This window comes from Euprymna scolopes, chromosome 46 (genome assembly GCF_053919585.1).
Source record: "Euprymna scolopes isolate OS-2025 chromosome 46, ASM5391958v1, whole genome shotgun sequence".
In the NCBI taxonomy this organism is placed as follows: domain Eukaryota; kingdom Metazoa; phylum Mollusca; class Cephalopoda; order Sepiida; family Sepiolidae; genus Euprymna; species Euprymna scolopes.
The window spans coordinates 131476898-131488813 of NC_136527.1; the positions used below are offsets into that span (position 1 = coordinate 131476898).

The 11916-nt window shown below is 37.0% G+C and overlaps 1 protein-coding gene across 1 annotated transcript; it reads right to left on the reverse strand.

Annotated features, from left to right (window-relative positions):
- Positions 1-3525: 3525 nt before the first annotated feature.
- On the reverse strand, positions 3526-11676 carry LOC145270755 (uncharacterized). The gene is made up of 6 exons (XM_080126355.1): positions 11036-11676; positions 10506-10598; positions 8274-8328; positions 6831-7189; positions 6453-6537; positions 3526-3669 (listed from the first exon to the last, which is right to left on the reverse strand). The coding sequence occupies exons 1-6, from the start codon at positions 11299-11301 to the stop codon at positions 3568-3570; spliced, it is 960 nt and encodes a 319-aa protein (XP_079982481.1). The 5' UTR covers positions 11302-11676; the 3' UTR covers positions 3526-3567.
- Positions 11677-11916: the final 240 nt, after the last annotated feature.

Consider the following 11916-nt stretch of genomic DNA (forward strand, 5'->3'; position numbering starts at 1 on the left):
TCTCTAAAACTATTCGTCTGTCTGTGCTAATTTTCCTTGCGATATTCGTTTTCAGCATAAGGGGCAAGTTTTCCGGGCACTGGTATAAGTGCTATGGGTTCATCAGAGCACATCCCATTAAAGTACTTGTAAACAGGGATGCAACACTGAGGCGATGGGACAGACGTTGGGGATTGACCTATAGCACGCACGGGGCCTATTAGATTAGATACTCTTTTTTTTGTTGTTTTTGTGCTCAACGATAAAAACCGACTTCTTCATTTGTGTTTGCTTCTCATTTTCGCTTTTTCTCTGATAAGTGTTTCGCTAATGTGAAAAAGAAAACATGTTCGAACGTTTGCTGACATGTATTGGATGTGTTCCTACCAGTATTTTGCTTAATTTTCGAGTTTGGAGCGATTATCGAGTCTCACAAGATGTGTGTAAAATGTCAGACACTTCTTTATTGTTCTAACTTAAAACCGTGCGCTACTTTTGTCTGTGTTAAATAAACGTTTTAAAATAAGTTAAAACAACAAAAATGTGATCTAGGTAGGTAGAAGAGTAACTTATCTTGCCTTTGGTAACATTCATTTTCTTATATATTTATTTGTTCACTACTTTTTCGTTTTGTTCTCTTGAATGCGAAATATTCGCCGTGGAATTTACACGGGTCACGATTATTTCGTTTTATTAATCTTAAGTTTCATAGAATAAAAAGTTCAGACACAACTTTGTCGAGCGATTTATAATCGATTTCATTTAACTTCTGTTTGACCCCGGCACGTACGATCCTTTCTCTCCTTCCCCCACTCTCTCTCTCTCTTCTTTAGCTTGGTGACAAGTGATATGCTTATGTGTGCGTGCGTGCGTGTGTGTGTATGTGTGTACATGCGTGCGTATGTGTGTTGTCGTATTCACCAAAATTTAAAAAAATAAAAACTTTTTTCCCCGACCGGCCGGATTAGGGTTGTGAGGTGTGGTTAGAGTTCATGAAAATAAATGTTAGCAATAAAAACTTTTTAAAACCAAGTTAGAAAAAAGAAAACAATTTACTTCCCCACGGAGCCCCCGATTCTTCTTCTTTTTTTAGGCGATGTAATAAACCATATTTTTGAGCAGGGTTGCCTCCTCTCTTTATTTTGGTTTGTATATTTTTCATGTTGCAAAAATGCTCCCGGGAGATCTTTTTAGGATTCTAAAGGTTTGCTTTTTTTTTACACTTTTTATTATCTTCGAAAAATGTACACAAATGTAAACAAGCAGTTTACGATTTGAAAGGCATCGTTAAAATGATATTTTTCGCGAGTTCTTTCAGCTGTATAGTTTTTATTCGTCGTCTTCAAGTCGAATGTAAACAAGTTCTTGATAAGCCGTTCATCTTAAGTAATCTGATTTACCAAATTTACACTTCTAACGATTACTATGATATTGTCCCATTGACTACTGTACACTCTTTAACCCCTCGAGTGGTCTCTGGGCCTTGATAGGCAGTGATTCCTTTGTAAAATAAAATAAAAACATTTCAATACTTTGATGGTGAATCTATAGTCAGACTATGCTAATTTTCCTTGCGATATTCGTTTTCAGCATACCTGAACAAACTTAGTGTTGGCCCCTTTCATATGCCGCCTGTTCAAACATGGTCGCCAGGGATTTACATTTCAAAATACACGCATTAGTATCTCGAAAACTATTTGTCTGTGCTAATTTTCCTTGTGATATTCGTTTTCAGCATACCCGAACGATTTTAAAATGGACAGTCCGAATGTTAACGAAGCACACACACACACACACACACACACAAAGACAACGTAAACTCAGTGAAAGTGTCTACTGTCGATAAGCTAGTTGTAAATTAGATTACTGGCTCTTATGAGTTTTAGTCTAACCACCCTTTACAACTGTGATACAGTAGAACAGTCCGTCTCTGGACAATTAGCAGTGTATCGCATAACTCAATGACAGTGTCGAATGTTGACTAGCTAGTTGTAAGTTAGGTTACTGGCTCTGATGTGTTACACTCTAACCACCCTTAATAACTGTGATACAGCGGAACAGTCCGTTTTGGGACAAGTGGCGGTGATCGCATAACTCATTGAAAGTGCCGAATGTCTATTAGCTAGTTGAAACTTAGATTACTGGCTTTGATGAGTTTCAGTCTAACCACACTTAATAACTTTGATACAGCGGAACAGTCCGTCTGTTTCGCATAACTCATTGACAGTGTCGAGTGTCGATTAGCTAGTTGTAACTTCGTAGCCGAATGCCCCTTTAAGAAGAGACTTGAAGATAATAATTATTGTTGTCATTTGTATTGTTATTCTTATCGTCCAGCCATGCACGTGCAGAAATCCATTTCCAACTCAACTGTGTTAAAAAAAACTTACTTCTCCTTCAACGAGACAAGAACGCCGACACTCGACTTCGCACCGATATGACGATTCATAGAAATTAAAGCTGTTGATTTTATCTATTGAATGTTACAACTTTGCCCCCACTCCTACACACACAGACACAGCGACGAACGAACCTGGCGACGCTTTCGATTGTAAATATAAGAGCGTTGTCGGCGGCGACAACCGGAAATGGCAAACCCTGTGTCAGTCAGATTTCACTTTGAACTGCGAAATAATTCGTTTTAACTAATGAGACCTGTGGAAATTCTAAGGTTAATCCTTCCGAGTTAAGACAACAAAGCGTAAAATTTGAAAAAAAAAAAAAAAAAATACAAAACAAATATATAATATGTAAATGTTACCAAAAGATACCAAAGATAAGTTACTCTTCTAAATATATATATATATAATTAAATAATCTATATATCTTTAAAAATGAACTTATCTGTATGTCTGTCTGTGTGTCTGTAATGTTAACGAATTCCGCTCGTTTGAATACTCCAGAAATTTGTCTGTTAAGGGGTCAAAGTTATACCATTGAGAACTCTACCAAACTCCTCCGGCAATTTTGAGTCTAAACACTTGAAATTTTAGATATAGGTTCCTTGGACATGGAAGCCGTTATTTTATTTTATGTATTTATTTATTTTTTTTTTTTTGCTCAATTTGCCAAGCCTCTACCTCAGGGCCACCAAACAATTGCCACGGAAATGGAAGAAATTAAGAACTAATTAACTACGAATTTGGGAGAGTACAATGACAATCTAGAGTGTTCGAACGAGTGGAAGTTGTGAACATTACATAGATGCTAGTTGATTACCTTATAACATGGCAATGTGTACGTTTTATTTCTTTTGCTCAGCATTCGGACAAATGAGTTGACAAAAAAAAAATGTTAAGAAAATAATTTTATTAACGGTAAATGCGCAAGAATTACGGGTGCAAAGAATTCTGCTTAAGTTTCTTTTAGCTGCTGCTTCTGCTCGTGTAAGGACTTCTTCAGGATGTTTATTGTTTTCAGTCAACCTGGACTTCTCTTTGCCACTGGAATCAAGTCGTGTTGACTCAGGAGAAGAGGGGTTAGTGATTGTGTAACCCGTGCTTCACTATCATTCGGGTAAATGAGTCAACAAAATAAAACAAAAAATACATTTAGAAAATGATTTTATTAACAGGAAATGCGCAAGAATCACGGCTGCAAAGAATTCTGCGTCAGTTTCTCCACTCTGCCTTTTAGCTGCTGTTTCTGCTCGTGTAAGGACTTCTTCAGGATGGCAATGTCTTGCTCGGTCTGTAGGGAAGAGAAGATAAACAAAAAATTCAATCATTTTATTGTAGACTAGCATTTCAGCCCGGCGTTGCCCGGGTGTTTGGATGTGTTTGTTGAGCAAAAAAAAAAAAGTGGTAGTAGGAAGACAGGTTTGAACACGTACCCCAAAGGAGGAAAAGAACAGGAAAAAAACCTGACGTCTTTGCTGTAACGCCCACCGCCAAACCAGAAGTGACATGTTTAAATTAAAGCTAGACAATCGAAAGGAAAGGATGACTTTTGAAAATATTGGCGAAAAAAAGCGACCCCCCCCCTGTAGAAAAGTGTCCAGTTGAAGATGAAGTTATTAACATCTTTAGCCATTTTTTTTATATTTGTCGTCTGAAAGGTTGAACTTCAAAACGATACTGATCTGTTAAAAATCCGTCACCTCTGTCGAAAGTTTTAGGCAGACATGCAAACATACATACATAAATTTATATATTGGTAACTAAAAATTTTTGATCCAAACCGATTAAAAAGCTTGCCCTATCTCTGAATACCCTTTATGTAAAATTTCAAATGTTTAGATCAAAACATTGTCTGAGTAATTTGGTAGAGATCGCAACGGTCAATTTTTAAAAAAACTTTGAACCCCATTATGACCCCTGAACATTTGTTTTGGGCTCAAATCAAGTTATTAAGTTAAATCCATGTCCAAGGAACCTATATCTAAAATTTCAATTGTTTAGACCCAAAATTGTCGGAGGAGTTTGGTAGAGTTCTCAAAGGTCAAATCGTTGAACTTTGACCCCTTAACAGCCAAATTTCTGTCCGAAAACGGATTACAAAGATTTTCCCAAATTTCAGTACCCTATATATCAAATTTCGCGTCTGTAGACTGAAAATTGACAGAGTTATTGCGTAGGGGAATGTTCACGTTTATAGATATATAGATATAAGCAAAAATATCTTGCCTTTGGTAACAGTTATTTATAGAATTGTTAGATGAAAGTCTAGAACAGTTCTAACAAATCAGTCCCTCCAAATGTTAAGAATGGCTTTCTAAATAAAGTTCTCCATCTTCGGTTCGTAAACTTCATAAGTAACCTATTAAGTTGTTAGGTGGAGACTTGCAATGTCTGTTCCAATGTCTGAGTCGCCTTGGCCATGTGCCAAAAATTGATACATCATCGTCCTAGTGACTCATGGCCGAGGCGACTAAGACGTTGGAACAGACATTGCAAGTCTCCAACGTGCTGAGTCCAATCCTGAGCGAAAGCAGTGGCAGTGACAACACAATGGCAGTGACAGGGATAGACGCAGCAGCAGCAGCAACAGCATTAAGCGGTAGCAGCAGGGACGGCCTGAATGGACCGAGAACATGGTACCCCCGTAACAATAAAGGGTTGGGTTCGAAATTCAAATAAAAGTTCGCGAGTTTGAGATACACCTGAAGAAGGCTGAAGGATAATACGGCCGAAGCGTAGTGAAAAAAACACCGAAGATGAGGAAATGAGTCCGAAAAACGAAATCCATAATATCTACACTCCTATAAATTTTTTTTTTTTTGTGTGTGTAATTATATTCGTATTGAAACGCTTTTCTTCTATTTATTTAAAAAGATAATACAACTTTGTTATATATGGCTCGTAGCTGGGTTCATTCAGATTCGTGTGAAAGAAAACGTGGAAAGAAAGAAAGGGAGACCATGACAGAAAGAGACGAAGATATATATTTCTCTCACATGCAAGTCAGTCTGGTTTCCGATTTTGAACGGAGTAGACATGGTTGAGATTTCACTAAGATTCATAGAACCAAAGAAACATGTGGAACTACCAATAAAAAAAGAATAAGCCACACAATGAGATATACACATAAGAGACAAAATTCTCCCCCTCCCCATTATTTTATTCTACTTGTGAGTCAAGGCCTGAAGACCACCCGAGGATAAGGGTTAATGTATGTAAGGTGTTAGTGCAGTAATAGTTAATGGTATAAATTGGATAGAATTTTTATTATTTATGGGGACGGCTCAACAAGAACTTGTTTACATTGGATTTGAAGGCCAGCAGATAGAGAGTGAGGAGGATTTATATATAGTGGTTGTAGCTAATCAAGTGTTTTTTTGTTTTTGTTAAAGTTTTGCCAGGGGGCCCGTAGCTGGGGTCATTCATATTCGTGTGAAAGAAAACGTGGAAAGAAAGAAAGAAAGAGAGGGGGATATCTTTTCTCTTGCATGCATGTCAGTCTGGTTTCCGATTTTGAACAGAGCAGACACGGTTGAGATTTCACTAAGATGCATAGAAGTAAAGCAAGATGCGGAACTGTCAAGAAATAGAAGAACAAGCTAAGCATTAATTAATTAAAGGAAGCCTTCGATTTGTTATCTTGTGCAGCTGCAAGCGACAAAGAAAAAAATGGTGAACTTTATCGCATATATATGCATCGCAATTGCATTCACAAATACAAAGAGACACACACGATGAGATATACACGCAAGAGGCAAAATCCCCCCCCCCATTTTAGTCAAAGTCCGAAGTCCACTCAAAGATAAGGGTTAATGAATGTAAGATGTTAGTGCAGTAATGGTTAATGGTATTTGGGTAGAAGTTTGATTATTGATGTGGACGGCTCAACAAGAACTTGTCAATCCTGAAGCTTCCCAAGACGAGAGCCATTGATTTAAATTGGGACGTGATGGGAGTCAGAGCGATCATGATGAAAATAGAGAAGGTTCTGTTGTTTTAAATTTACTGGGGAGGAACCATTTTAGACATGAATAGTAGTCTGAAGAATCCAAATGTTATGAAACGTTGCCTTACCTGTGAGAGTTCAGCATCAATAGACGCTATATCTGGATCTTTCGTTTCCCATGACTGCAACATATTCAGGTATTCTTTCAGTGATCTTAATTTGTAAAAATATATAACAATAAATGTTAGCTTCAATTTTAATATTTGCTGCTTCTGCACTATTGGGACGAGATTTTGTAGTCGATAAATGGAGTTTTCAGATAAAAAAAAAATAATGGTTTTAATTGATTTTTTTTGTCAATTCTAATAAATTACAATGTTAGCTTCCAAATTATGCAGTCGAAATTACCTAAATATTACTGAATTATTAAAAAAAAAATTTAATCGTGTTAGCAAGTGAAGAAATTGCCGCCACCTTGTTTAAATTGAAACATGCAATGTACTTACGCTAATTTCTCTCGTTGGGTTTTGTAATTCAATAACAACTTGTTCGTCTCGAGCACTTCCAACCGCAGATTAGCATCAGTCGCCTCCTTTGAGACCCGGAAATCGCTCGGGGTCATCAGCAAAACATCCGAGTCTTTTTCCTGAACTGGACCAGGACCAGCATTCTTGGCTAATGGATTCCCAGACTGAAGTTTTGTATCGGGCTGAACGTCTACTAGCTGCGGCTCGGGAGAAAGAACCAGTCGGCTAGCAGGAGAGAGTCTTTCAGATGAATTCTCGGGAGGAGTCTGGTTCATTTTAATCAGCCTCTCTGGCCCTTCTTCAAATCTAGGTTTGACCAAAGGTTTTTCAATCGTAAACTGTAAATAAATGAAATTTTAAATTCAAATTCATGTCAAATCCTGGTGAAAATGAACAAACGGTGCAGTTTTAGGCTTTTAATATATGTACATTTGAGTTCTGCAACCATACAAAAAAAAATACAGCAAAATGTCACTTTAAATGTAAGATCCCTTAGCACATTGAAAAATAGGGTGGAAGGGATGTCACTTGATGTATGATCCCTTAGCACAATGAAAAATAGGATAGGGGAAGTTACTTTGAATGTAAGATCTCTTAGCACAATAAAAAAGTAGAGGTATGTCACTTTATAGGTGAGATCCCTTAGCAAAATGAAAAAAAAGTAGGGCATGTTACTTTAAAAGTAAGATCCCTTAGTACAATGATAAATAAGGTCGAATGTGGGATTTTTCTTTAAATGTGAGATCACTTTTCAAATTAAAATATTGGGTGGGGAGATGTCACTTTAAATGTAAGATCCCTTAGCACATTGAAAAATAGGTTTGGTGGGTAAGTCACATTACATATAAGATCCCTTAGCACAATGCAAAATAGGATAGGGAGAAATAACTTTAAATGGAAGATCCCTTACCACAATGAAAAAAAAGTAGAGTATTGTCACTTTAAAGTTAACGTCCCTTAGCACATTGAAAAATATGGTGGGGGATGTATGATCCCTTAGCATAAGGAAAACTAGAGTGAGAGGATATCTCTTTAAATATGAGATCCCTTAGCACAATTAAAAATAAGGTTGGGAGTGGGATTTTGTTATAAACACATTAAAAAATAGTAGGGGTCAGAGTGGACCTGGGAGCAAATAGCAATTAAAGGGTGGCTCCACACTCCCCAAAGCCTGCAAGCTGGGGCCTAACCACTGGATATAGTGTAAGGTCATATCCAGGACCACAGATATATATAGATAGGTACAGAGATTGAGAACGCACTAAAAATGTGGCTTCATTTCGGTACCTAACTTACCTGGGTGGGTTGCCTGTAGGCGGAGAAAAACCGTGTCACACAGACAGACAAACAGTAGGAAAATTTATAATAAGATATAACAAAAATAAAAAAAGAAATAATACCATCAAAATAGACAATTCTCACCTGATTTTCAATGTCTTTGGTTATAGCTTTTTCCATCTTGATAGGAATTTCGGGACTGAAAAAAGAAAAACAAATTGCTAACTTAGCGATACAAATCCGATACATGTATATATATATATATATATATTTAAAATATAATTATTTATTATTTTTTTATAACTTTTTACAAACGAAGCACACATTCGCATAAACACACACACACAAATACTTAAACACGCACACATTCACTCTTCAAACTAAACAAGTTTAACTCAGCACACACACACACACTCGCATAAACACACACACACACACACACACTCGCATAAACACACACACATACTCGCATAAACACACCAATACACACAAACACAAAGTATTACTCTGTGTGTGCGTGCGTGCGCGCATGTAAACCAACCGGAAAAGCACGCCCACATTCACTCTTCAAACCAAACAAGTTTAAATCAACCAATGAAAAGGCAGCTACGTAACACACACTCCATAAAAGGTAAAAAAGGTTGTAACGTCGATTGCGATCTGTTTGATTTTTCCCGGAAAAATGTTAACCGTTCCACATCGATGGTCAAATTTTTTTTTTTTTTTTGCTTACATGGAGGTCAGAAGCGACTCGGGGATAAGGGTTATTGTGTGTATTGTCTATCTTGCTCCCTCTGTCCCCCTCTCTCTGTATGTCGCTCTGTCTCACGCACTCCGCCTCCTCCCTCCCTCCTCTCTCGACGTATTTTTAATCAAATTTCTATTTTCTAACGTCAATTTTAGATTTAAAAATTTGAAGGAAAACATGAATTACCTCCCTTTGTCCTTTCAAATTCCACTTCGTTTTTTGTTATTTTATTATGCAATAAATTGAAATATTGAATTTCAAGCGAAACCAATGATATCTACTGAATTGTCATGTCGCAGTACTGAACATATCCAAAAATTACGAAAAACGATGCTAGAAAATTAATCTTTTCATCAAAGAAATTTAAGAATGTAAACTGTGTCAAAATACTATTAGAAACTCACCGATGACAAAATTAAGTTTCTTATATGTATATTATATAAACTGTGTGAATCACTTTATTGCAGACTAGCATTTCAGCCCGGCGTTGCCCGGGTGTTTTGAGGTGTATGCTGAGCAAAACAAACAAAAAAAAACGGTCAATTTTTTTAACTTTGACCACTATTATGACCCCTTAAAATTTATTGTTCAGGGCTCAAATAAAGTTATTAAGTTAGATCAATGTCCAAAGAACCTATATCTAAAATTTCATGTGTTTAGATCCAAAATTGTCGGAGGAGTTTGGTAGAGTTCTCAAAGGTCAAATCGTTGAACTTTGACCCCTTAATCGCAAAATTTCTGTCCAAAAACCAATCACATCGATTTTCCCCAAATCTCAGTACCCTGTATATCATATTTCGAGTCTGTAGGCTTAAAATTGACAGAGTTATTGCGTAGGGAAATGTAGATACACAGACACTTTCACTTTTATAGATATATATAGATAGATTAGTTAAATATGAATATTTCACTAAATATTCGTCAAAAAATAAAATTATATCATCAAAGGATTGCTTTAAGGTTTGTTATTTCTAAAAATGTTATTTAAATCCATGCGATATTCACAAAGTTATGGCATTTTATTCTTTATCGAAGAATTTATACTGTCCATCGCTTTTATTGCTGGTCTCTTTAAATCTTGTTTCAGGACAAAAAATACAATGTCTAATGATGAAAACCTTATTTTTAATATTTGTTTTTAAATATATTTTTATGTCATAGAATAATGAAAAAGAAGCACATTCTAGGTGCTAAGCCTCAAATAAATTATTTATCGACATATCCGCCATTTTTTAAAACAACCTTTTGTCTCCTGGGGAAATCAATCGTTTGATTTCAAAAAGAACATGGCTCTAGCAATATCAACTATATTCTCCACAAGGCATCTTTTGAAGTAAATTACTCTCCTCTCTCCTAAACTCCTCTTTTTAATATTGACCAGAGATATTCAATGGGCTTAAGGTCTGGAGAACACGGTGGTCAGGCCATGAGAGTTTCTCCAAAGAAGCCCATAGATTCAAGGAAGAGATTCCAACACAAAACCTATCAAAGAACACTGCCCAGCACATAAAGCACCTTGGTGCGAAAGTTCATAAAAGCTGGCCCAGCCATTTGAGAGTCCAAAGGGAACGAACTCACAGAAACACAGACAAAGTTCCAATATTGATATTCATCTTCGGAATACTCACCTGGAATTTTCTAGATCAACATCGTGGGAGTCGTCTAAAAACGACGGATAGAGAGGCTGTGGCCGATGTGTGGGAACCAATACTTCGGAAGTACTGAAAAAAAAAACAAAAAAAACACAAACACAAGAGATGAGTAACGTGTACACTTTTTATTTATTTAAAACTAGCAGGGAGACCCAACGTTGCCTGGGATTAAATGATGATTAACGCTCCAATCGTCTGTTCCGTCTTTCATCGAAGGCATTCCGATATGAAACCTATCTAAGAACACTGTCGGCCACATGAAGTACATTCGTGTGAAATTTCATAAAAATCGACCCAGCCGTTTTTGAGTACATAGGGAATGAACTCATATAACGTTACTTCCCCACCTAACCTATTTTTCAATGTGCTAAGGGATCTTACATTTTAAGAGATATCCTCTCACCCTCCCTAGATTTCATCGAGTTAAGGGATCATACATCACCCCCCATTTTTTAATGTACTCAGGGACGTTCAATTTAACGTGACAAAAAGTGTGTTATACTCACAATGATATTCTGGGGTCACCAACTGATATTTCGGGGAAGACGATTGGTCGGTGTCTGGTGATTCCTGAGTTCGGTGCCACTAAGGCTGACCTATGACATCTCGCAGCAATTGTTTTCTGGTGCCAACGGTGAGCAAAATGTCGAACCTTATTAACGATGGACACAGCTGACTGAGCAAGGAAAAAAAAACACAACGATTTTACACATTTAATTTTAACGTCTGCAGATTCAAAAAAATTATACGAAAATATAAAATTAGAAGCCATTTGCGATTAAAATGGACAGTTCTCCAAGATTTTTAAGAGGGGCCCTTTTCGGCTCCTAAATTCCAGTGAAGACCACTGAGTTTTCCTATTTACTTGCCTCCCCACGAGGGCAGAGTTAGACACAAGGTCGGTTTTTAATGTGGGGAAAATCCAGTTCGCAAAATGAGTAACTCTGGATAAGAGCAAGAATAAAAATGGTCTCAGTCATGAAGGATTTCTCCTCCACTGACCGAGGACAGAAAAGGTGAAGTGTACCATCAGAACAGATACTACACTGTGATCTTGGCCCGAAGGTCAGATAGGTGCCAGCAAAAAAATTCAATGGGAAATGACTGCTGCGATAACGCAAATTCATCTGCAAAGTTTATCGGAACAGGTGGAGAGTATTAGAAACCTGGGTAGACTTGTTGTCACTCAGATTCCAGGGAACACCACAGATTGCTCTCAGAGAGAAATCTTTGATGACAGCCTGTGTGAAAACTCCTAGAGAATACAAATAATATTAATAATAGCAAGACCTGTGGAAATTCCAGAGGGTTCATTCATATGTAATATAATGATGTTGGCATTCTGCAGATGTTCAGTGTAAATGGAGACGCTCTGATATTATTGTAG